Genomic DNA, 26,595 nt, shown 5'->3' with positions numbered 1-26,595 from the left:
TTGGCCCCAAAGGAGCAACTTTAAGAGCCTGATAGGTTACAAATTTCCGCCACTGCAAGTGCCTAATGTGATAACCTACCAGTGGAAAAGTACTTAGTCACAATTCACATATAGAATGTTGTGTACTGTATATAATAGCAAGAACTTAGATCATGTTAAGAAATTTCATTAAAATATTTACAACACATTCAGTTTATGTGCAGTCAAGGGAATTCAAGTCCCATTTCCTGCTCAGTCCATAAATGTCTTCCAACAAAATATCTTTCCATAAAGTGAATGTTGGCAGTGACTGGAAAAATTTTAACATCTAAAGATAGTTTACTATTCTTTAGTAAACGAAGAATATTAAGACATAATTTATTCTGTCAATTATTAAAGACACAATTTCCACTTTTTAAGTATTTTTACAAAAAAGGTCCAATGATGAATATCAAGGGCCAAATAGTCCTGTTCAGTTCTGGCTCTCACATTTGTATTCCTAGCATAGATTTGAGCTTACAGTGGCCACTTAGCAACAGCGAATAAAGAAATTGCGCATTACGTTATTTGAGACGATTCAATTTTTTGTAATGGTCTCAGCCCTCAAGGAGATTACAAATAGAGTTGAGAGATGAGACAAGCACTTGTAAAGCTAAAACACACTGGACAATTAAAAAAAAAATCACTGGCAGGATTTTATTGAGTACTGGGTGAGCCGCGAAGAGCTATAAAAACTGTGAGCAGAGTGAGATTAGTGCGGACTTTGCTCCTTCTGGAGCCTCAACCAGACAGTGACTCCACATTTCAATTTCAAGAAGAAAGTGACACAGCGCTCGTCTGACCGGAGGAAGGGACTTAACTTTGGAGGATGCTATTAAGCCCCCCCCTCCCTACCAGGCTTTTAAATTAAGCCCACGGTAGTCCCGAATAAGTCAGAACACTCCACAGTCGCGGGCCGGACCCAGGGTCTCTACAGACTCCAGAGGCACAGGTGTCCCCGGAACGGCACCCTGGGAGGGTCGCCGCCGCCCCCCAACGAGCTTTCCACTGGACAGCCGCCCAAGAAATGTCTGCTAGCATCCGCAACGGCCATTCTCTGCTCTTCCTCTCCCTCCCCTCACCCGTATCAGCCAGTGGCATCTCCCTCCAGAGGAAAAAACCCAGGGCGGGGGAGGCAGCGGAGGACCGAGAGCTTGCGAGGAATCGATGGAGGAGGAGGAGGAGGAAGAGGCGGAGGGTGAGAAAATGAAGGAGGGCCGGGGCGAGGGGCCCCTCGGTCCCAGCCCGGTCCCTGGGCATCCGAGCCCGCACGTCGCCACGCAGAGGCACGCCCCTCGCCTGTAGGACCGCGAACTCCAGTGACAGCTCCACCACCCGCGCCGCGCCCGGTCCCCGCAGGCCCGCCGGGAGACCGCGGCCCCAGGCCCGCCCGAGCAGCGGCCCCTGGCCGGCCCTCGCCCCGGACCCTCCACGTCGCCGACTGGTGACAGGTCTCGGGGGTGGCGGCTGCAAGCGCACGCCGTTCCGGACTACCGGTGCAACCGTGCGCCCAAGCCCTCCGACAGGCGCCGGGGGTGCGGACGGAACGTTCCGGATGGCCCGGGGGGACCCAGTCCAGGCCCAGCCTGCCCCAACCGGCCAACCCCGGCGGGGGTGGCACTTACTGCGGAGATTGTGGATTAGCTCCGAGTGGCTGGCGCCGCCGGATTTCCAGGCCATCGCTAAGCACACCCGGAGCAGGTACAGAACCACCTTCAGCGCGGCGACGGTGCCCAGGAGTTTCCCCAAGAGTGAGACCACCTCCCACGCGGTCACCGCCCCGCTGGCGTCCTCGCCGAAGTCGCCGCTGTTACTGCCGTCGCCGCCGCCGCCGCTGCTGCCGCCACTGCGCGCTCCCGGCATCCCCCGCGGCACGCATGCGCTCTGTGACGCCGCGCGGCCCGGGGTGCGGCCGGGCGGAGCCCGGGGGATGGGGGCAGGGGAGGGGTGGGGGTGCCTGGTTCCCCCGCTGCTGTGCGGGCTGTGGCTGTGGGCAGACGCCGGGGAGAGGCAGGTCTCGGTCAACGCCTCCGCGTCCCTCTCTCTGAAGAAGCCGTTGATCGTATTGCCCGGGTCCTGAGGCCAGGCCGGCGGCGCCCGGCGCGGTGCGTCCGGTTCCTGACCGCAGCTCCGGCCACCCCGCGCGGCGTCGGCAGGCCCGGGCGGATCTGCGCCGCCGCTACGGGTGGCTCCGCAGTCGCCGTCGGGTCAGCTGTTGCGAGCGGCGGGGCTGCTCCTATGGCTGTCCAGATTATTAGACGGTGGGCTGCCTCCGCCCTGCCTCACGCAACCCCGGGGACTCCTAGTTGGATCGGTGAGAGGCAGAGGGGGTGATGGGGCCGGAATGACAGGCATCGCAGGCTCCCACCCGAGGACCTGAGCCTCGGGCTCCGGAGCCAGCATCTCCCTCCTCCGTCACGCGGAGACTGGGGGACCATGGTTGGATTTCAGCTCTATAAAGAGCACACTCAGCGTGGAATAATCCCGTGTCCTGGGGTTGGGCGGGGTGGGGGGGTGGCGTGTTTTGCTCATTTCAAACCAAACAAGCGTAAAGCACTGGTTATAAAACGGCGCAGCACCCTATGGCGAACATTCTATTTTCTCTACACCAAGTGTGTGTGTTCAGCGAATCAGGCCTCGCAAATTCTACACTTAGACTGGACATCAGCTGTATTGTTATCAGCTGTGCAAGACCATGAGCGAAAAGCTGACACGGAACGCTGCCTGTCACATCCAAATTGCTGACTCCTAATTAGACTTAGGGCTGACAGAATCCAGCTACCAGTACAGTAAACTTTAGAAAGGAAGCAGAGCTATGTAGAAACATCTGCCTTAACTATGTCAGCAGCAACTTCAAAATGCTACTTCTTAGCAAAATTTGTCACGCAACATGTTTCCAGTTTGAAATACACTTTACCTATTTTTTTAATTATTCCATGACCATAAATGAATGTATATGGGAAACTCGTTTGTGTTTTTGATGTTTTGGTTTTGTTTGAAACAGGGTCTCTTTACATATCACACGTGAACTCCTGATTCTTGTGCCTTTGCCTCACACCAGTGCTGGGATTACAGTGGTGCACCATCAGTACTGGAAAACAAACAAACAAACATATAATTACTGGATAAGAATAAAATTGAATATTTGGATCTCTAATCCGTGGTAGTTCTCCATCCCATCTCTCCCAATCATTTTGACAGCAAAGAAAAATCTAAGTAAACCATCTGCTCCTAGTTCCTGAATAAGCTTTCCAAACTGCACCTATTCTTAGAGTTCCTTGTTTTTCCATCATGATTTCACTTACCCTTAGTTGCTTGCTTTTAGTTGTCTGTGAATGTGTCACCAGGGTCATGATGAGACCCAGTTAGGTGTAATCCAATCACCTTTCCTCACCCAAATATCCCCAAATCCTTAAGGAGGCAGATTTGAAATGCTTCTCTCTCTCCACACTTTTGGCCAGCTCCCAAATAAACGTATACAGAGAGATTAACATGCCAGAATGGCCTGATTGGTAAGTCTTTCTGCTGAATAAAACTCACTGTCTTAACAGGAAACTGACAACTTCTTGCCCCTGATGGATTGCATTTACAAGTAGTACTTTTATACACTCTCACTGTGAGCGGTGCTATCAATTTAAGATAAAGATAACTGTATATGACGATCCCTTCTAAAGAAACAACACATAGTGATAAATACTGTAGTGTATAGTGATTCAAAAGATGAATGATCTGGGTGGCTCACCCCTGTAATCCTAGGTACTCAAGAGGCTGAGATCTGAGGATCACCATTCAGTCAGCCTGGGCAGGAAAGTCCATAAGTCTTGTACAATTAACTACCAGTTCAAAGTGGGACATCGCTCAGGCCCTGAGTTCAAGCCCTATAATGGACCCCCCCTCCCCAAAAGTGCAGGAAGGTACTGATTTTATCGTTCAAGAATTTCAAGGATGGAAAAAGATTCTGAAAACTAGAGAGGGAGGGATGGATGTTGCAAGTAACTTTCTTTTTGTTGGTCATGGGGCCTGAACTCGGCCTGGGCGCTGTCCCTCAGCTCTTTCAGCTACCACTTGAGCCACAGCACCACTTCTGCCTTTTTCTGCTTATATGGTGCTGAGGAATCGAACCCAGGGCCTCATGCAAGCAAGACAAGCACTTTACAATTGAGTCACCTTCCCAGCCCCAATATTTCCTTTTATCAATATAATTTTATTGCTAATATTAAGGTGGTGTATAGAGGGGTTACCATTTCATAAGTCATAAGAGTACATTTCTTTATTTTTTGGACAATGCTACCCCTTCCTCTGCTTTCCCCATTTCTCCTATCCTAGCCCACAAGTTGCATAGGTGCATAGATCATTTTCCACATGGTGCATGCTAAATAGCATAATTGCATTGGTTTACCCTCCCTTCCTCCTTTTCTGCAATCTCTCTCCCTTTGGTCCCCAGAAAATCTAAAGCACAAGAACTATTACAACAATATCAACAACAAAAACCATGCTTCCATTTCCTGGAACTAATAGTATTTTACATGTTCAGAGAAGTTTAACAACAGTACAGAAGGACTGTAGAGAATGGATTCCTGGTCTGTTGACCTTAGCCATCACCAAACTCAATTACAGAAATAAATCGACCCAGGTTACAAGCAAGGATATATGTTGGAATAAAAACTAGAGTCTCCTAATTCCAACTCCAGGCTCTGAAAATGTACATCAACTTTAAAGCAAGAAATTTGGGAATAAAGAGAAAAAGATTTGGGATAATAGGCTTGTACTTTTTTTTGTCAGTTGTGTTGTGGGGCTTGAACTCTGGGCCTGGGTGCTGACTGTTCTTCAGCTCAAGGCTAGCGCTCTACCACTTGAGCCACAGCGCCACTTACGGCTTTTCTGCTTTTGTGGTGCTGAGGAATCGAACCCAGGGCCTCATGCATGCAAGGCAAGCACTCTACCACTGAGCCACCTTCCCAGCCCCTAAATCGTCTTTTTTTATGCAATGTTTGTCTCACATTGATTTTTTTTTTTTGTCCTTACAATGCTCTCTTATACTGCCTAATTATTGCATTATCAAACACTATTTCCGTTCCCACACTGATTTTGCGGGACGGGAATAGGTAGGACTTAGTGCCGCCGGGGCCTAAGGGCCTAAACGCTCCTCACAGTGAAGATGGACTGCACACTCGGGAGTCCGCAGTTCCAACACCGAGTCCGGAGGAAGATTGGCTCTCGGCAGCCACCGTCTCCGGACAGAGGTTTCGTCCAATCAGGACTCCGCGGGAAGGGGCGGGACTGAGAGGCGCGCGGCGCGCTTCTTGCTGGGTCTGCCCGGGTCGCTCTCGGCATGGAGGATATTTACGCCAAATTTGTGTCTCAGAAAATCAGCAAAACCCGCTGGCGACCGGTGCCTCCCGGGAGCCTGCAGACCGCGGAGACGTTCGCTACAGGCTCTTGGGACAATGAGGTACCCGCTGTCTTCTCGGGTTCCGCGCCCCGGGTGGTGCGCGCGCCGACTCTCCTTGTTCTCTGGAAAGGTCTGGGGACCCGGGGGTTAACCTTTGTCTGAGCCCCGTACGAATGCGATGCCACACACAATACAGATGTTTACTTTCCGGGGGGCTGACGGTTACAACCTCTCAAGGTACAACTTTCTGCCTTGCAGGACAATTACGTCTCCCTGTGGTCTATTGGAGATTTTGGAAACGTGGATTCTGATGGAGGCTTTGAAGGAGACCATCAATTATTGTGTGATATCAGACACCATGGTGATGTCATGGATTTACAGGTAAATCTGTGATGTAACCAGAAGTTAACTTCTAAAATTTGAAAGGATATCGGTAGAGATACTGGACACCTTAAAGTATGGTTTTGCCAAAAATCATTTAGCCACCCACTGGCAGAATTAGAACTGGGAAAGAGGATGTAGGTTTAGTCATAGTTTTAAAATTAATTGTCCGTCTCCTATGTGCCAAGCCATGGTTTGGGAGATAGAGATTGCATGCCTGTAAGTCAAGTTTGGTTTTGTCTCCCACCACCTACAATGGATGATCTCAGGGCTTCACATGCTAGCCAGGTATTCTACACTGACCTGTATTCCCAGGGTTGTTAATTCTGTCACCCTGAGAAAGCTGAGATTAGTATCTTTTGAACATATTGTGTAGTAAACTTCGTGAAGGCAGTTAACATGGGATGACTTTTGAATTGTCAGAATTACTCTCTAGAGGTTAATCCTCCTGTTTTCAAGGTTTGCCAACAAAGCTTGAGAGAATTTAGGTTCTCTATAAAAGGTCTCAAAAGCAGTAGTAAGTTGTGGCTGTGAAATTTAAGTTTTCAGAGCTAGATATCCTCCCAAGAGCTAGATATCCTCCCAAGAGTCCTAACTACTTGAGTTTAGGAGTTTGAGGTCAGCTTAGGCAACATAGATCCCTACGCAATTTGTGTGTGTATGCTTGTGCACATGCCCGTGCAGTTCTGAGGCTTGAACTAAAGCTCAGGACTACTCTACCATTTGAGCCACAGCTCCATTTCTGGCGTTTGTTGTTGTTGTTGTTTTTTTTTGTAGATAACAAGGTAAGACTCAAGGGCTTACATGGGAGACTCATCGGTTTTCCTGCCCCGGGGGCTTGGGCCGCCTTCAAACAGATCTCAGCCTCCTGAATAGTTACGATTACAGGCATGAGCCACCCATGCCCAGCTTTTTTTTTTTTTTTTTTGGCCAGTCCTGGGGCTTGAACTCAGGGCTTGAGCACTGTCTCCAACTTCTTTTGCTCAAAGTTGTTATTGTACCATTTGAGCCACACTGCCACTTCTGGCTTTTTCTGTTTATGTGGTCCGGAGGTATAGAACCCAGGGCTTCCTACATGCTAGGCAAGGGTCCTACCCCTAAGTCACATTCCCAGCCCCATCAAGTCCTGGTCCTTATGACTTCAGACTACGCATTTTACTCTATAGAAAGCTATCTATCTGTAGGACTGTTTTATTGTTATGGCCCAAATTTCAGTAAATTCTGGGCAAATAAATTTAGCTTAAAATTACTATTTTTGCCAGGCACCAGTGGCACACATTTGTAATCCTAGCTACCCAGTAGGTTGAGCAGACTCCATCTTCAAAATAACCACTAAAAGAGAAGGCTGGAGGTGTGTCTCAAGTGGTAAACTCCAGTATACAAAAAAAAATAAAAGAAAAAGCAAAAATACTATTATGAAAATACTTTTATATTTATGACCGTTTTTATTTTTAGATCTGTTTATACATTTTTCTTGGTATTTTTATGCTGTTTGGTCTTTTACATTGTTATAGGATTTGCTGGTAACTGAGTTGAACAAATAAGTGGGCTTTTTCCTTGCTTATATTTCTGAGTCTGTAAATCTATAATAAGCAGGAATTTTCTGTTTAGTTTTTTGACCAGGAAAGAATTGTAGCTGCTTCATCAACAGGATGTGTAACCGTTTTCCTTCACCATCCAAATAACCAGGTAAAGCACTTCTATTTCAAACATAAAATTTTATTCTAATGATTTTTAGGGAGGTTTAAAGAAGGCTGTGCTTAATAATTACACAAACAATTTTTGTAGTATTTAAATATTAAGGGAGCTGGAATAGTATATTTCTGTAAAATCAGGTATTCTATACAGTACTCTGGATGAGGCAAGATGATTTCTTAAACCAGTGAGTTCAAAACCAGATATGACCTAGCCTTTAAAGAAATAATAATAATGAAGAGGAAAAAATACTGCCCAATGTTTTAGGTGTGAGTGTTCGTGTGCTAGGAATTAAACCCAGGGCCTCTAATGTGGTATATATTCTGTTACTGAGCTAGCTATAACCCCTATCCCCTATTCTCCACTTGTGAGTGTAGAACTATATCTCTGTGCTTTCATGGAATTGACAGCCTTTAAATACATTCCGTTAAGTAGGTCTTCTAGGTAATACCTAGTAGGTATTCTACTAGGTAATCTTGTAATTTTTCCTTTAAAAGTCTTTAATATTTGGAAAAAGAGCATCATGTAGATACTATGAATGAAAGAGGAACAGATATTTTGCTTATTTGGGTATAACCCAGGTCTTCATTAGGAACTAACTCAAGGCTTAACCATTTTTAAAGTTCTTGTATGCTTAAGTTTTTTGTGTGCTGACCTTCACAGTGGTGAGAACAATTCTTTAAAATAGCCCTTGCCAGCAACACAATTTTAAGTCATAGGGCTTGTTGGATTTGGAAAAAGTCTCCTAATAGGCCAGGTGCTGGGCTTACACCTGTAATTCTAGCTACTCAAGAGGGTAGGATCTGAGGATCATGGTTCAAAGCCAACCTGGGCAGGAAAGTTCATAAGACTCTTATCTCCCACCAGAAGACTGGAAGTGGTATTGTGGCTCAAGGTGGGAGAGTACTTGAACAAAACCCAAGTCCTGAGTTCAAGCCCCATGACTGACAAAAACCCCAAAATTAAGTCACCTAATAAGTATTCGATCTTATTATTATTTTTTTTTTGGTTGGTCGTGGGTCCTGAACTTTGGGCCTGGGCACTTCCCCTCAGCTCTTCAGCTCAAGGCTAGCGCTCTACCACTTCAGCCACAGTACCACTTCCAGTTTTTTCTGCTTATGTGGTGCTCATGCATGCAAGGCAAGCACAATACCACTGAGTCATCTTCCCAGCCCTTAACTATTTTTCTTAATGCAGAAAAAGAAAACAAAAAATTAACGAAAGATATACAAGTTTATTTCTTACTTGTCCATTTTCTCACAAAAATTTATTTATTTATTTATTTATTTTTTGTCGGTCGTGGGGCTTGAACTCTGGGCCTGGGCGCTGTCCCTCAGCTCTTCAGCTCAAGGCAAGCGCTCTACCACTTGAGCTACAGCGCCACTTCCGGTTTTCTGGTGGTTTATTGGAGATAGGAGTCTCAAGGTCTCTCCTGCCCCGACTGGTTTTGAACCGCTATCCTCAGATCTCAGCCTCCTAAGTAGCTAGGATTACAGGCGTGAGCCACCAGCGCCCGGCTTCTCACAAAAATTTATAGAGTTACTTGTGAGCTACCTGATAGCTAAAAGTTATTCATTTAAGATGAATGTAGAGCCGGGTGCTGGTGGCTCATGCCTGTAATCCTAGCTACTCAGGAGGCTGAGATCGGAGGATCACGGTTCAAAGCCAGCCCGGGCAGGAAAGTCTATGAGACTCTTATCTCCAATAAACCATGAGAAAACCGGAAGTTGTGTTGTGGCTCAAGCCACAACAGAGCGTTAGTCTTGAGCTGAAGAGCTGAGGGATAGCGCCCAAGCCCACAGTTCAAGCCCCACGATCGACAAAAAAAAAGATGAATGTAGAATATTACTGAAAAACATTCTTGGAAGACTAATTCTGTGTGCATACAAGCTTTAACGGAAGTAGTTTTTAGACATTGATACTCATAAGGTACAAAGAAGAGAAGCAAATTATTCTTTTTCTAGAAGAGTGTGAAATAAAGTGATCGTTCTCTGGAACTTTGTTTGATTCCTAGTACTCTTCTTTCTGATGCCTAGACCCTGTCAGTGAGCCAGCAGTGGACAGCAGCTCACTACCACACAGGTCCTGGCAGTCCTTCCTATAGTGGTGCACCATGCACAGGTGTTGTATGTGACAACCCAGAAATTGTCACAGTTGGAGAAGATGGTCGAATAAATCTCTTCAGACTTGATCACAAGGAAGCTGTAAGGACTATAGGTAAGAAGAATCATCTATCTCATAGTAATTGAATACTTAAGATTGCCAAGTAAATACAGTCCTAAGTGTTGTATATAAAAATATATAAAGCTCATGCCTATAATCTTAGCTATTCAGGAAGTTGAGTTCTAGAGGATTGCAGTTCAAAGCTAGTCTGGGAAGAAAAGCCTCTGAGACTCTATCTCCAAAGATAACCAGCAAAAATACCAGGCTGGAGGTATGGTTCAAATAATAGACCAACAGGGGCTGGGAAGGTAGCTCAGTGGTAGAGCGCTTGCCTTGCATGCCTGAGGCCCTGGGTTCGATTCCTCAGCACCACATAAGCAAAAAGAAAAAGGCTGGAAGTGGCGCTGTGGCTCAAGTAGTGGGGCACTAGCCTTGAGCTGAAGAGCTGAGGGACAGTGCCCAGGCCCAGAGTTCAGGCCCCACGACTAAACCCCCCCCCCCCCCAAAAAAAAAGTAGACCACCAGCTGAGCAAGCTAGCTGAGTAAACATGAGACCCTGAGTTCAAACCCTGGACTGACCAAAAAAAAGGCTCATTCCTATAATATTAGCTAGGAGGCTAATTGGAGGCTGAGATTGGAAGATTGTGGTTCAGAGTCAGCCTGGGCAGGAAAATCCATGAGACTGTTTTATCTGCACTAACCTCTAAAACGCCAAAAGTGGAACTGTGCTTAATTAGTGGAGTGCCAGCTTTGAGTGAAAAAGCTAAGGGACAGCACCCAGGCCCTGTGATCAGAATCCCAATACTAGCACAAACACACAGAAGGAAATGGTAAAAACTCAGTCCCCTAGCTAAGCAACAGTTCAGCTGTCAGTTGTATTTTTCTATCAGAGGAATGTTTCTAAACCTGCACATTGTCACGCATATTTCCATAGAAATTAAACTAATGTAAAATTTCATTTCTTTCTTTCTTTCTTTCTTTCTTTTTTGGTTAGTCCTGGGGCTTGAAATCTGAGCCTGGCTGCTGTCTCTAGCTTTTGTGCTCAAGGCTAGCATTCTGCTACTTGAGCCACAGCTCCATTTCTGGCCTTTTGTGGTTAATTGATAAGAATCTCAGACTTTCTTCTCAGGCTGCCTTAGAATTGTGATCTTCAAGATCTCATCCTCCTGAATAGCTATGATTACAGATGTGAGCCACCAGGTCTGTCCAAATTCTCATTTCTAATATTTGAATCAATAGAGGGGTTATGATCTCAGACACTCTTGGGGGAAGAGAGACCTATTAATTCCCATTACTTCTTAACTTGTAGACAATGCAGATAGCAGTACACTTCATGCTGTAACCTTCCTTCGAACTCCTGAGATTCTTACAGTAAATTCAATTGGACAGTTAAAAATATGGGATTTCAGACAACAAGGAAATGAGCCCTCTCAGATATTATCACTGTAAGTTTTTTTTTTTTTTTTTGTCTTTTATTTTTTGGTACTGGGAATCAAACCCAGAACATTGCACTTGGTAGGCAACTCATTTGCCACTGAACTCTCTCTGTAAGTTTTGACTTGTAATTTCAGTTGTATAACATAAAATTAATTGATCCAATTAATTAGTACAACTGACTGTCAAATCATTGACCCTTTTTACTGGTTAACTGATAAGGCAAGTATAACATGATGGGCTTAATACTACTATGATTCACATATAATAAGTATTATATGCAGAGTCTTTATCTTTTTGAAGTTATTTTGTTTGTTTTTTGTGCTGGTACCACTGAAGTTTATATTGTTTAATGGAAAAAAATCTATGTTCGGGCTGGGAAGGTGGCTCAGTGGTAGAGCGCTTGTCTTGCAAGCCTGAGGCCCTAGGTTCGATTCCTCAGCACCATATAAGCAAAAAGAAAAAAGCTGGAAGTGGCGCTGTGGCTCAAGTGGTAGAGCGCTAACCTTGAGCTGAAGAGCTGAGGGACAGCGCCCAGGCCCAGAGTTCAGGCCCCACGACCAAACCCCCCCCCCCCCAAAAAAAAATCTATGTTCATCAAATGATTATATTGAGCTGGGCGCTTCTCAGGAGGCTGAGGATCACGGTTCAGAGCCAGCCCAGGCAGGAAAGTCCATGAGACTCTAATTTCCAGTAAACCACCAGAAAACTGGAAGTGGTAGAGCGCTTGCCTTGAGCTGAAGAGCTGAGGGACAGCGCCCAGGCCCAGAGTTCAAGCCCTATGACTGACCAAAAACAAAACAAAACAAAAAATGATTATATAGATAGTGAGTGAAATATACCCTGAAGTGATTGGGGATAAAATACATGCCAGAATATTTTTTTCTGGACAGATTTCTCCTTTTCAAGGTGTTTAATCTTCATATTTTCTTTAAAAATCAGAATATGTCAGGCTACCCAGGCAAACCTGTAATCCCAGCACTCGACAGGTGGAGGCAGAAGAATCTGGAGCTCCAGGCCAGTCTGGGCTATGTACCATGACCCTGTCTTAAACCATGACAACAAATACAATGTGTAAAGCTGAAAAAAAATTATATAGGGCTGGAATGTGGCTCAGTGGTAGAGTGCTTGCCTGGCATGTATAAAGCTCTGGGTTTGATTCCTCAGTACCACATATACAGAAAAAGCCAGAAGTGGTGCTATGGCTCAAATGGTAGAGTGCTAGCCTTGAGCAAAAGAAGCTCAGGAACAGTGCTCAGGCCCTGAGTTCAAGCTCTACAACTGGCAAAAAAATAATAAATAAAATTGTGTGTGTGTGTGTGTGTATAAATTAAGCATTAAATAAGGCAAATACCTGAGCATGGTGGCATATACTTGTATTCCCAGCTATCTTGGATACTGAGGCAAACTACGATGTAAGTAAAGAATATCTGGCATAGTTCATGCATACTTTTTAAAAGCTTAGAAGAGGGAAAGATGAGTTGTACATCTTACCAGTAGTTTTTTATAATTTCTTTTTGTTGTTGTTGTGGTGGGGGGGTTTTTTGTGTTTTTTTTTTTTTTTTTTTGCTGTTCCTGGGCACTGTCCCTGAGCTGCTTTTACTCAAGCTACCACTTGAACCACAGTGCCACTTCCAGCTTTTTTGGTAATTTATTCGAACTAAGAGTCTCATGGACTTTTCTGCCAAGCTGGCTTGTAACTGCAGTCCTTAGATCTTAGCATCCTGAAGAGCTAGGATTATAGGCAAGAGCCACCAGTACACGGCATTAAAAGGTTATTTTATTTCCCATGTTTCTAAATTGAAGAGAGACTTAAGTTTGGCCATTGTTTCTTAAAATTCTTTACTAATTATAAATATAGTCAATGCAATTAGTTTTGGGGCATCATTTCATAGCTCTAGCTACTACACAATTATGTATTTAGTTGAATAGGAATGTTTCTTAAGTTGTACAAGGGTGAGTTGTACTTTTACTACGTATTTGACACAGTGTATCTCTTGCAACAAGGACTGGTGACCGTGTGCCGCTTCACTGTGTGGACAGACATCCCAACCAGCAGCATGTGGTTGCTACTGGTGGCCAGGATGGAATGTTGAGTATTTGGGATGTTCGACAAGGCACTATGCCTGTATCTCTCCTAAAGGCACATGAAGCTGAAAGTAAGTATTGTGGAAACACAAGTTTTTATTAGGTGGCAGTTAGATGACATGTAAGTACTTTGTGTATTGAGCTGTGGGGATCTTAATCTCTTTTTCTACTTAATCTTTTTTTTTTTTTTTTAATTTTATTTTATTGTAAAGCTACTATACAGAGGGTTACAGTTACATGAGTGAGGTAATGAGTACACTTCCTCTTGAACATTGTTACCCCCTCCATTGTTTTCCCCCTACCATCCCCTCCCTCCCTCCCTTCCCCAGGTTCTTTTTTTTTTGATTGTGATTAAATGATTACATAATTTCAAAGTCACAAGTTCATTCTAACTTCCCTGGAGCAAATTGTCTACCACAGTCTGTAATATATAACAGTGTTCACATGTTATATACCATGTTTGTGATCAGCAGCATGGGGATATTTAGTAGTGGTTCAACCAGATGAGCGGGAGTTCTTTGTTTCTTAAGTCCTGTTAGTTTTGTCGTATCACCTAACCTTTTGGATTTAGCATCCACTTATCAGGGAGACCATGTACCGTTTGTCTCTTCGTTCTTGGCTTACCTCGCTCAACATGATTCCTTCTAGCTCCATCCATTTCCCTGCAAATGCCATTATTTTGTCATTTCTAATGGCTGCATAATATTCCATTGTGTATAGATACCACAATTTTTGGATCCATTCATCTGTGGTGGGGCATCTAGGTTGTTTCCATATCCTAGCTATTGCGAACAGTGCTGCAATAAACATGGAGGTGCACGTGTCCTTGTATATTGGTTCCTGTTGTTCAGGGTAGATGCCTAGAAGTGGTATGACTGGGTCGTAAGGGAGGTCAATCTTTAGCTTTCTAAGGACCCTCCAGACTGCTTTCCAAAGTGGTTGTATAAGTGTACATTCCCACCAGCAGTGTAATAGGGTTCCTCTTTCTCCACATCCCCTCCAGCATTTGTCGTTGGCTGATTTGTGGATGTGGGACATTCTGACTGGGGTAAGGTGGTATCTCAGGGTTGTCTTTATTTGCATTTCCTTCACCACCAGGGATGATGAACATTTCCTCATGTGTTTCTTTGCCATTTTTATTTCTTCATTTGAGAAGTCCCTCTTTAGTTCCCTTGCCCATTTAGTAATTGGTTTGTTAGGTTTGGGAGGGATTAGTTTCTTGAGTTCCCTGTATATACAGGATGTTAACCCCTTGTCTGATATATTGCTGGTAAATATTTTTTCCCAATTAGTTGGTTGTCTTTCTAGCTTAGTTGCGATAGATTTAGCTGTGCAGAAGCTTTTTATTTTAAGGTAGTCCCATTTGTCGAGTCTCTCTCCAACTTGTTGTGACCCTGGGACTCTGTTCAGGAAGTTCCTTCCTGTGCCTATTAGTTCAAGTGTCTCTCCTACTCTGCTTTTTCTACTTAATCTTTAACTTCTCTAACTTGTTTTAGTATTATATACATAAACTAAATAAATACCATTAGATATTAGTCTCTATGCACTTTCTTAAATGTTTATTTTTTTCAGTTGTGGGGCTTAAACTCAGGCCTGAGCACTGTCTCTGAGCTCTTTTGCTCAAGGCTAGTGCTCTGCCACTTAAGGCACATCTCCATATCCTGCATTTTTGGCAGTTAATTGGAATTAAGAGTCTCACAGACTTTCCTGCTGGGGCTGGCTTCAAATCACAATGCTCAGGTCTTAGCCACCTGAATATTGAGGATTATAGACATGAGCCACCTGCACCTAGCTCTCTATGCACTTACTTTCTTAGGATAATTTTTTTAGAAGTAGAATAGATAGTCCAAAATGTTTGCATAGATTTAAAGCTTTAATGCATGTTGTCAGATTGTTGTGTCTAAAAATACTGGTTCCTGTTGTCATACTTTTATGTTATAAAACCCTAATGAAATAAATACATTCCTATCTATCCTTTTTGTTTTAATTGCACAATATGAATGTATTTTATGGAAACTCTTCCAGAAGGCATTCTGAGGAAGGTGACTTTTTTTGGGGGGGAGGGGGGGTTCCAGTTGTGGGGCCTGAAGTCTGAACTCTGGGCCTGGGCGTTGTCCCTCAGCTCTTCAGCTCAAGGCTAGCACTCTACCACTTGAGCCACAGCGCCACTTCTGGCTTTTTTCTTTTTGCTTATGTGGTGCTGAGGAATCGAACCCAGGGCCTCATGCATGCAAGGAAGCGCTCTACCACTGAGCCACCTTCCCAGCCCCGGAAGGTGACATTTTTATGCTTTGTAGCATGTTATTTAATTGTGGCATCTGTCAGAATGAAGACTGCCACCTTGCAGACCTGTCATTTATCCCTGATAGCATTTTCTGGACTTTTTTTTGTTTTGGTAGTGGTATTGGGAATTGAACTTGGGCTTCACACTTAATACCTACCACTTGAGCTATGCCCATAGTCATCTGCATTGATTCTTGAAGATCTTATAGCCCAGACTCACAGAATCCTTGTTCAGAGACCCCTGTCTTCTCTGCAAGCTCAGTTGACTTCTGGCTAGTAATTGGTTGCCAGCTGTCTATGAACAACCAGAGTTCCCTTAATATTTATTTGGTTTTTTGGGGGGGGTCTGGTCATGGGGCCTGAACTCTGGGCCTGGGCACTGTCCCTCAGCTCTTCAGCTCAAGGCTAGTGCTCTACCAATTGAACCACAGCGCCACTTCCGGCTTTTTTCTTTTTGCTTATGTTGTGCTGAGGAATCGAACCCAGGGCCTCAGGCATGCAAGGCATGCGCTCTACCACTGAGGCACCTTCCCAGCCCTCCTTTAATATTTAGAACCAGAGATGAGGATGGAATGACATTCCCAATATGACTTCTTCATAGGCCTCTGTCTGATACTGAATCCACTTCTTAGAGCATTTGCAAGTTTTGGTCTGCTAGAAACTAATTGCTGTTTCTATAATACAGAACATAAGTACCCAGAGTTTGGTATGAGCCAGTACTAAATTCTCACTCTTAGAAACTCATTTGTATTTCAGTGTGATCTCTCAGTCTTTCCAGTAATAGAACATTTATTCACTAATGACCCAGGAATTGAAAGTAAAGACACCAATTTCAGTAAAAGAAATCTCAGGCCGGGTGCCGATGGCTCACGCCTGTAATCCTAGCTATTCAGGAGGCTGAGATCGGAGGATCTTGGTTCAAAGCCAGCCAGGCAGAAAAGACTGTGAGACTCCTATCTCCAATAAACCACTAGAAAATCGGAAGTGGCGCTGTAGCTCAAGTTGCAGAGCGCTCGCCTTAAGCTGAAGAGGGCAGAGACAGTGCCCAAGCCCAGAGTTCAAGCCACATGACCGACCAAAAAAAAAAAATCTCAGTGCGGCCCCATGCTCATTCTTTTCTATAAATAGTGTGATAAGTTAAATGATTTAGCAACTATGTTTATTTACTTTTTTTGGTCCAGTCTATAAGTAGACTTATTTGACTTTGTTCTTTTGATATATGGTAGTCACTGCTAGTTAAATCTTTTTTTTTTTTTGTCTCTTTGGGGATTTGAACTCTGGTCCTGGGCACTATCTTTGAGCTTCGCTCAAAGGCTTTTTCTGAGTTTCTTGGAGATAAGAGAGGCTCGGACTTTTCTGCCTGGGCTGGCTTTGATCCTCAGATCTCAGCCTACTGAGTAGCTAGGATTACAAGTGTGAGCCATCAGCTTCCAGCTTAGTTATATCCTCTTTTCTTTAGTTTTGAAGCCTTTTTAACCGTCTTGCAGGTATGTGATGGAAGATAATGGCAGTGAGACCTGGAGAAGGGGTTTTGATGTTGCTTGCTTAATTGGGATCAGAATAAGCTTCTCATTTTTTATCTCCTAGTGTGGGAAGTTCACTTTCACCCATCCAATCCAGATCATCTGTTTACTTGTTCTGAAGATGGATCCCTCTGGCACTGGGATGCCTCTACAGATACACCCGAAAAGTCCTCGCTCTTTCACCAAGGTAATCATCATCAAGATTTTTATTTGTTATAGTTTGCTGCTTTTCCCTCCATTTTTTTTTTTCAGAACTGGATATTGAACTCAAGGCTTTCAGTATGTTAGACAAGCATTCTGCTGTTGAGCTATATATCAAATATGTAGACAAATTAGACATTCTTTTTTTTTTAGGGCTGAGATTGAATCTAGAGTTTTGCACATGTTAAGCAGGCACTTAACATTGAGCTACATCCCAAGATCTTGTTTCTTTGAGACTTAAGTCTCATTATATACTTCCTTGAATTTACCTCATAGCCCAGATTGATTTTAAACTCCACATTCCATGCCTCAACCTCCTCCATGATGAGATTACTACCATGTCTGACTACATTTTCTTTTTTTTTTTTTGGTCCATCATGGGGCTTGAACTCTGGGTCTGGGCACTGTCTCTCAGCTCTTCAGCTCAAGGCGAGTGCTCTATCACTTCTGGTTTTCTGGTGGTTAGTTGGAGATTAGGGTCTCATGGACTTTCCTGCCTGGGCTGGCTTTGAACTGCGGTCCTCAGATCTCAGCCTCCTAAGTAGCTAGGATTATAGGTATGAGCCACTGGCGTCCTCTACATTTTCATTTTTTTTTTTCAGTCGTGGGGCTTGAACTCTGGGCCTGGGCACTGTTCCTCAGCTCTTCAGCTCAAGGCAAGTGCTCTACCACTTGAGCCACAGTACCACTTCTGATTTTCTGAGTGGTTTATTGGAGATAAGAGTCTCATGGACTTTCCTGCCTAGGCTGACTTTGAACTGTGATCCTCAGATCTCAGCCTCCTGAGTAGCTAGGATTACAGGTATAAGCCACCAGCACCCGGCTTCGTTTTTATATTTTTTTTTTTTTTTTTTTTTTTTTTTGGGGTCCGGTCATGGGGCCTGAACTCTGGGCCTGGGCGCTGTCCCTCAGCTGTTCAGCTCAAGGCTAGCGCTCTACCACTTGAGCCACAGCACCACTTCCAGCTTTTTTTCTTTTTGCTTATGTGGTGCTGAGGAATCGAACCCAGGGCCTCAGGCATGCAAGGCAAGCACTCTACCACTGAGCCACCTTCCCAGCCCCCGTTTTTATATTTTTAACATTAAAAAATGTCAGAATGTTTCTATTTTCCTGTTGAGGAGTAAATTTGATTATCCTAGGGCTTGAATCATGACTTTGGCTCCTTACTACAATACTCCTGATGACTAGAAATTTACTAGCTTGCTTCAGACAGCCTAAATTCTTTGTAACTGCCCTTGATTTGGGCCCTCATGCCATAGGATAGACATTTGTAGCTCCTTTACATTGTATTGTCAGGGCAGGCTGTGTGGCAAGAACAAATCAGATTTTTTATATATAATGGTCCTGGTTTCTTCTCCATTTAAAAGGCCTGTCTTTTGATTAAAATCAACAGTAAGGGCTGGGAAGGTAGCCCAGTGGTAGAGTGCTTGCCTTGCATGCCTGAGGCCCTGGGTTCGATTCTTCAGCACCGCATAAACAAAAAGAAAAAAGCCGGAAGTGGTGTGTGGCTCAAGTGGTAGAGCGCTAGCCTTGAGCTGAAGAGCTGAGGGACAGTGCCCAGGTCCAAGGTCCAGGCCCCACGACCGGACCCCCCCCAAAAAAAAAGAGTTTCACAGACTTTCCTGCATGGACTGGCTTTGAACTGAACTGTGATCCTCAGACCTCAGCCTTCTTTTTTTTGGTCGGCCGTGGGGCTTGAACTCTGGGCCTGAGCGCTGTCCCTCAGCTCTTTAGCTCAAGGCTATCGCTCTACCACTTCAGCTACAGCGCCACTTCCGGTTTTCTAGAGGTTTATTGGAGATAAGAGTTTCAGGGACTTTCTTGCCCGGCTGGCTTTGAACCGAGATCCTCAGCTCTCAGCCTCCTGAGTAGCTAGGATTACAGGTATGAGCCACCTGTGCCTGGCTATGACCTCAGCCTTCTGAGTAGCTAAGATTATAGGTATGAGCTACCAGCACCTAGACTCAATTGACTTTTTTCAGGCTGATGCTCTACCACTTGAACCACACCTCCACTTTCAGCTTTTTTATTTTGCTGATTAATTAGAAATAAAGAGTCACACACTTTTCTACCTAGGCTGGCTTTGTACCTTTTCCTCTGATATTAGCCTCCTGAGTATCAGCAAGGATTATAGGCATGGGCCACCAGCAACCAGTTAAGCAATAAATGATCTCCTATTAACCAACAAAAAGCCAGAAGGGAAAGTGGGTTGTGCTAGCCTTGAGCTGAAAAATTAAGCCTCAGATCTGGCATACCTACACCAAAAAAAAAAGTCTTAAAAGCTCTTTTTCTGTTTTCTTTTTTCCCCACAGGAAGAACCAGTACTTTTCTTTCTCACAGCATTAGTAACCAGGCAAATGTTCACCATTCTCTTACAAGTTCCTGGCTCAGCACTGATCCTGCAAAAGACCGTATTGAGATCACAAGTTTACTGCCCAGCCGGACTTTGTCTGTAAACAGTTTGGATGTTTTGGGTCCTTGTCTTGTTTGTGGAACTGATGCAGAAGCAATTTATGTCACCAGACAACTGTTTTCCTAAAAGTACTGCAGTTACAGGATTCCAAGTAAAACATACAGTTCTCTGAATTCCACTGTACAAAATTTTATTATCAGAAAATGCAGTATTTGTGGCAAAAACATTAGTAAACTATTGTTAATGTTGATGCCCAGTCTTGACTTTCATTTTTGGATTCTTCTACATCAGTTGCTAAAGATTTTGGAACACATGAAAAAGCACCAGTGATCCTTGTGTTGATAAACATTGCCTTCAAGCAGACTATTACTGACAGCTGATGGAACTAGCGCTTCATTTTTGGTGTTGTGGTGTTTAAAGCTGTCAAACCATCAATGAGTTCTTGTAATTTGGAGTATGCCACCCCCTAGTGGCATTCAATACTGTTAATTTTTTTCTTTTTTTAATGCAGTACTGGGGACTGAACTCTAGATTTAGTAGGCATTATTCTAACTCTTGAGTTATAATTGTCAGTCCTTTTCTCTTTTCTCTCCCTCTCTCCTCCCTTCCTCTCTTTTTTTTCTTTTTATGTTGGTCCTGGGGCTTGAACTCAAGGCCTAAGTTCTTTTTTGCTCAAGATTAGTGCTTGAGCAAAAGTGCTACAGTGCCATTTCTGGCTTTTTCTCAGTACCTTATGGACTTTCTTCCCTGGGTTGGCTTTGAAACTGTGATCCTCAAATCTCAGCCTCCTGAGTAGCTAGGATTAACAGGTGTGAGCCACTAGCACCCAGCTTAGTTTGGATATTTTTGTTAACACTTTTAAAATGTAATATTCTGTCTGAAATGTCAGAAATGTTTAAGAACTTTAATAAAATCTTTAAGCACTAAAAATATATTCATATTTTTATACTGCTTTTTAAAAATATTTACATAGCTCAAAATACTTGATTAAAAAGGCTTAGTAATTCGACTTGGAATATATGTCAGTGATAATTAGAATACATGCTTGCTGTACATAAGAACCTGGGTTCAATCCCCACCCATCCCTTCATGAACTTCAAAGAAAGATAATTACTCATGATGTCCAAAGAATTTGGAAAGAAAATAGATGAAAAATTTTAATCTGTATAGATTTATTGCTGAGATAATTTTTTAAGACATTAGGACAAAAATCATTCAGTACAAGAAATATAGGCAAAAGAAAAAATTTCAGTATTTAAAGCATATAACCCAAAGACAATATTCTTTTTATGCTTCTCTACCCATCACCCTGTTTATACATTTTTTTTTTTTTTTTTTCTGCATTGCTGGGGTTGAGCTTAAGGCCTCTTGCATACTCAACAAAATACCACTGAGTTAGCTCTACCTTCAGCCCATACATTTTTAAATAAAAATGAAAATATAGTTGTGATCTTTGTAGATGTAATTGTCTAACAATAGATTTCTCTCCTGTCACTTTGAACTGCTTAATATTGTACGATATAGCTAAACATACACGTGCCATGTTGCCTACCATTCATTAGGCATGTGTTTCTAGTTTCTCTACTGTTGGTAAGTGCTGTATTCGTTATATTTCTTTTTTTTTTTTTGTACTCGTTATATTTCTTTTAAAACAAGCCATTTTCTGAGACAGTTTATTAGTTTAGTATTTGTAGCACCTTTTATCTGAAGGGTTATTTTCATTGTTTATTTTGCCTTAGGCTATTTGATGAAGTACTTTTCAATTTAGCATTTGACTTATGAGTCTCTTGGAAGTTGGAATTTTGTTTATGGTTATGTCAATTGATTTCTTTCTCTGATTTCTGCTCTTTACACCATGCTATTCCTACTCTAGTTTTATATAAATAAATAGCAATATCAATGCCATAATTCTGTTTTACGGCTTCATCTTTTACATATGATCATCACATTGAGAATTGATGTAATACATTTGAAATTCTGTGGAGTAGGGAATTCCAGGGATTGAACCTATGCCCTTTTGTATGCTAAGCACACCTACTGCAGGACCACATTTAGCCCCTGAAAATGTGTGTGATGGGTAATTCCAAGTCATGTAATGAACCTTTGTACGTCATTAGTTAACAACACACAGCCAATCTTCATGTCTGCTGCTATGATTCCCTGTGTATATTACCCGCCCTTCACCCCAGCTCTGGATTGTTTTACAGCAAATTCTAGATAAAATTTTCATTTTTGACTTTTTATTGTGTGTAGATGAGGAATTTTCCTCTCCCCCAATTTTAAGGATAATATTATCAGACCTACAGCATTGTTCTTGGTGTTTTTTCTTTTTCTTTTTCTTTTTTTTTTTTGTGCCAGTACTACGTCTTAACTCAGGGACCTATGCTCTTGCTTGGTTTCTTTCACATATCTACAATACTATTCAACCATAAAGAATGAAATTATGTCATTTGCAAGAAAATGGATAGAACTAAAAAATAATATTAAGCAAAATAAGCCAGATGACGAAAGACAAATATTATACGTGAGCCTGACTTCTCACCAATTATGTTTATATTTGAATTTGTATTATATGGTTTTTTTTGTTGTTGTTGGTTGTGCTGCCTGAACTCGGCCTGGGCACTGTCCCTGAGCTCTTCAGCTCAAAGCTAGTGTTCTGCTACTTGAGCCACAGCGCCACTTCGGCTTTTTCTGCTTATGTGGTGCTGAGGAATCGAACCCAGGGCCTCAAGCATGCAAGGCAAGCACTCTACCACTGAGCCACCTTCCCAGCCCCTGTATTATATGTTTTATCTAGGTATTTTACTGACTTTTCATTAGTTTACTATAATTGAAATTTGCTTTTGTTTGTCTTACTTACCTCAGGGGCCACAAACATTTTAATTCCTGTCATATTACTGCTTAAAACTATGTTTAGTGTCTTTTTTCCTACTAGAAGCCTTTCTAATGTCTTCAAATAGTACCTTTTAGGCAAGTTTGCTTTCCTAGCCTTTCTTGAGTGACTCCTATTTTTTTTTTTGGCCAGTCATGGGGCCTGAACTTGGGGCCTGGGCGCTGTCCCTCAGCTCTTTAGCTCAAGGCTAGCACTCTAACACTTGAGCCACAGTCCCACTTCTGGCTTTTTTCTTTTTGCTTATGTAGTGCTGAGGAATTGAACCCAGGGCCTCAGGCATGCAAGGCAAGTGCTCTACCACTGAGCCACCTTCCCAGCCCAAGTGTCTCCTATTTTTAGGTGGTATTTCCTTTTTTTTTTTTTTTTTTTGGCGCTGGTCCTGGGGCTTGAACTCGGTTTGAGTGCTGTCACTGAGCTTTGTTGCACAATGCTAATGCTTTATGACTTGAGCCACAGCTCAACATTGGCTTTTCTGGTGCTTAGAGATAAGTGTCTCATGGACTTTTCTATCCTGCCCAGGGTGGCTTTGAACTTCCATCCTCAGATCTGTTTCCTGAGTAGCTAGGATTATAGGCCTGAGCCAGCAAAGCCTGACTAATCCTTACATTTTACACACTGCATTCTTTGATCACATTTCTCCGGAGTTAATAAAGTTCATTTTTGCTCCTCACACATATCTGTATAGGAAAGGACTTGGCTCCTTCAGAATTTCTAAAGAAACCTGTTGAAAGATGACCATCACAATAATACAGATCTACAAATGCAAAGGCCCAGTGTTGTTAGTCCCAAGACTTTACCCACAGTAAGTGCTTCTCTGATCTTTCATCACCATCCCCACCCATTTTTTGTCTACTTCTCTGCAAATTATTTCTTCTTTCCTTGTTCTTGTCTTCTACTTCACAGCAGTAAATCTCCCAGAATTGTCTAGGCATTTCCACAATGACAATTGTTCATAGAGATACTTTTCTTTAAAGAGCTTTAAGTGAAGAAATTCCATGGATTGGTGAGTCAAGATAAAAAAATTCTGGGAGTATGCACTTCCAAACATAATTCTGGGCTGGACAAGCAGGTCTGAGAACATTCTAGATTTAGGTATCAGAGTTTTAGGGCTGAAAGAGTCCCTATAGGTTACTCACTTATGTAGTTGAAGAAAAAAGAAAGACCCTTAGTGTTGTTAGCAACAACCATATCCTAAAGATAAAACTGCAGGCCAATGTACATTTTACTAGGGCTGAGGCTTGAACTGAGCCCCACTCCCAGCCCTTGGTTTCTCAAGGCTTATGCTCCACTACTTCCAGTCCAGCATTTTACTGGTTAATCAGAGACAGTTTCCTGCACTTCTCTGCCTGGACTGGCTTGGAACTGCAATCCCCTGAGCCCCAACCTCCTGAAAAACTAAGATTACAGGTGTGAGCCCCAGCCCCAGGCTAACATGTAATCTTTTAACATCAGAAAAAGTAAGCTTTAATGTTTTATTGCATTTTATTTAATTTTTATAGTCATGCTGTAGTAGAAAATTAACAAAAGGAAACATCTAATACCAACCTACTATGTGTGTGTGTCAAAATAGGCAAGTGTCAAAGCCTAGTCTTCAGTCGGGCCAACCTGGGCTACAGGGAGACTTGGTCTCCAGTACTCCCCCATCCCATTAAAAGTAAAAGATGGGCAAAGCCAATGCTCCCAACTTAGCAGGAAGGAAACCCGCGCATGGCCGCGATTCCAGGGGATGGCCCTTGGACTCCGGAGGTGGACTCTGCTGCCTGACCTTTGCACTGGCCAGCCGAGGGTATCAGCCGGTCCGCGGCTCGCGGGCCTGACGCGGGGAGCGCTGAGCTTTGCATAGCTATGCCCTAAGCCGAGTCCCGGGTCCGCGGCCAGGCGGGGCGCGGGGCGCTCGGCCCTCGCCGCCCCACAGACAAGGCTTCGCGGACCGCCTCGCACACGCCGCGTGTCGGGGCGGGGGAGAGCCTCGGCCGCGATCGCGGACGAGACACGTCGGTGGCGGCGGGCGGGAGCGACGTGGGGCGACGCCCACCACGCTCGGGGGACAGCGGGCAAGCGGCTCGGGCCGGAGGCCGCACACGGGGCGCCGGCTCCCCTCAGCCTGGCGGCCCGAAGCCCCCAGTCCTCGGCCCCCGCGCAAGCGACGCCGGGAAATGCCCACATCCGGGAATCCTGCAGCGGAGTGCGGCGGCGGCGGCAGCGGCGGCGGCGACACGGAGTGGAAGGCAAAATGGCGGCGGAGGCGGAGGCCTGGTGCTAAGGGGAGAGCCCGGTCCCCGCGACCCCCGCGACGGGCCGCGCAGGGCCGCGGTCGGCCCCCGGCGTCTCTCCCCGCCCAGCCCTTCCCGAAGCCCCCTGGGATAAGTGCGGGGCTCTGGGACCGGCCTCCGCGCCGGCCCTCGGGCCCGTGGCCGCTGTCCAGGAGCCCCGCTGTCCCCGCAGGTAGGTCCGGACCTGGCGGGGCGGGTGGGGCTCGCTCTCCCTTTTCGAGCGGGAGTCGGCAGGGCGGTGGCCGCCGGGGCCCACGCCCATCCCCGCTGGCGGGGGTCCAGGGGCCGCAGTGGACGGGCGTGCTGAGCCGGCCGGGTCGGGGCCTGACGCGGCGGCGGTGACCCCAGCTGAGTCCTGCCCCGGGGAAGTGGAGGTGGGCCGCGCCCGGGCCGCAGGAACAGCCCCAGGCTCTTGGGCCTCGGACGTGCCGGGCACTCGCCGGAAAGTCTGCCTCGCTGGCGGCCTTGCGACTGCGGTCCGCCTCCCCCCCCCCCCCCCCCCCAGCCTGTCCTGAGGGGAGGAAAGGGAAAAGGCCGCTCGGAAGGAAAATTGCAGAAAAAGAACTGCAGTCCTTGGGATCGCCCAAATGTGGCCTGGGTCCTGGGCGTAACTGCGATGATCTCCAGGGAAGTCCCTCTTTCCAGTCCTCCGTGGTGTTGGGGTGGGAGAAATAGACGTGTCTTTGTGGGCTACGTGTAGGTAAATAAGAGAAGGAAAGAATTACAGGCACGTTGTTCACTGTAACTTGAAAAAGAACTTGGATGACTCTTGGGCGACTTTACCTTCATTCTATGACTTCTTCAATCGAAAGTCATTTTGTAAGGGAACAGAATTGAATATCCATTCATATGTCAAATATGGCCTTTAGAATGTGTACTAGAAGTTTCTCTTTGAAGTGAGCCGAGTGTGATCTCTGGTAAAGTGTCACTCCAGTTTTGGAAATGGATTTGAATGATTGAGATAGTGAAACTTGTTAGACTTTTATGGACTATTGGTTGAAAGTTAAATTGTGTCAGTTTTCCCCTTTGAGGAAGAAGAGGTAGGACATTATGCTTGGAATGAATGTTAGATACCTATCTCTGCTAAGATACCTGCATTTGTGGGTATCTTACCTAAGCTTGTTTCTTAACCTTTAAGTATACAGTCAGGTAAAAAACAGGTTAGTTGATTCCCTGGGGCTGTGGAGGAATTTGACTGATTTTGCAGTAAAAGAAGTAGCATTGTATTCCTCTGACCGGCTGCTTTGGCAAGAAACTAGATCGTGGTACAGGTTGGGAAAGGCACATTCTTTCTGTGCCTATTGATTGATTGTGCCTAGCTGCTCTCCAAAATACTTACAAAATACTTCTGCTACCTTGTTTTTTATGTGTCATACCTGGCTTTCATTCTGCAGGGTCAGTGTTTGTTTCTAACGTTAGTCCTTGTTATTCTGCATACATATAGCCTTGGAATAGTTCTTAATCTGGTTGGGTTTTTTTTGGGGGGGGGGGGGAGCTTTTTTTTAGATGTGATGTTTATATTAGAGGACAATTTGTGTGCATTGGTGACTAGTCATTGAACAACACTGTTGGTAGAAATGGTCATTTTTCAACATAAAGATAAAAAATGATTGCTTCTCTCCTCCCCTTCCCCCCCCCCCCCCCCATTAACTTCCCTCCAATATTGTAGATTGAACTCGGGACCTCCTGCATACTAGCCAAGTGCTATATCACTGAGCTATATAGAGCCCCTGGATTTTTATTTATTTATTTATTTTTTTAAGACAAAGTCTTGCTTAGTTTGAGGCCCAGACTGACCTCAAACCTGACATCCTGCTGCTTCAGCCCTCTGAGTTGCT

At 44.4% G+C, this 26,595-nt stretch overlaps 3 protein-coding genes across 4 annotated transcripts in view; 2 read left to right on the top strand and 1 right to left on the bottom strand.

Moving 5' to 3' along the window:
- Pcmt1 (protein-L-isoaspartate (D-aspartate) O-methyltransferase) overlaps positions 1–1,881 on the bottom strand; it is a 43,988-nt gene extending 42,107 nt beyond the window's left edge. For both annotated transcript variants that reach the window (XM_042697785.1, XM_042697210.1), the window contains exon 1: positions 1,644–1,881. In XM_042697785.1, coding sequence (XP_042553719.1) covers positions 1,644–1,881 — 238 coding nt within the window. The remainder of the gene's footprint in view (positions 1–1,643) is intronic.
- A 3,425-nt stretch (positions 1,882–5,306) lies between these two features.
- Nup43 (nucleoporin 43) lies at positions 5,307–20,237 on the top strand. Its single transcript, XM_042677279.1, has 8 exons — positions 5,307–5,470; positions 5,669–5,791; positions 7,403–7,480; positions 9,523–9,703; positions 10,959–11,094; positions 13,091–13,242; positions 17,042–17,164; positions 19,491–20,237. The coding sequence occupies exons 1-8, from the start codon at positions 5,351–5,353 to the stop codon at positions 19,715–19,717; spliced, it is 1,140 nt and encodes a 379-aa protein (XP_042533213.1). The 5' UTR covers positions 5,307–5,350; the 3' UTR covers positions 19,718–20,237.
- A 4,253-nt stretch (positions 20,238–24,490) lies between these two features.
- Lats1 (large tumor suppressor kinase 1) overlaps positions 24,491–26,595 on the top strand; it is a 28,650-nt gene continuing 26,545 nt past the window's right edge. Inside the window, exon 1 of the mRNA XM_042676951.1 lies at positions 24,491–24,929. The gene's annotated coding sequence lies outside the window, so the exon portion shown is untranslated. The remainder of the gene's footprint in view (positions 24,930–26,595) is intronic.

Source organism: Dipodomys spectabilis, unplaced genomic scaffold (genome assembly GCF_019054845.1).
Source record: "Dipodomys spectabilis isolate Male_0828 unplaced genomic scaffold, ASM1905484v1 ptg000001l, whole genome shotgun sequence".
In the NCBI taxonomy this organism is placed as follows: domain Eukaryota; kingdom Metazoa; phylum Chordata; class Mammalia; order Rodentia; family Heteromyidae; genus Dipodomys; species Dipodomys spectabilis.
This window is presented reverse-complemented; position numbering and strand designations above follow the sequence as displayed.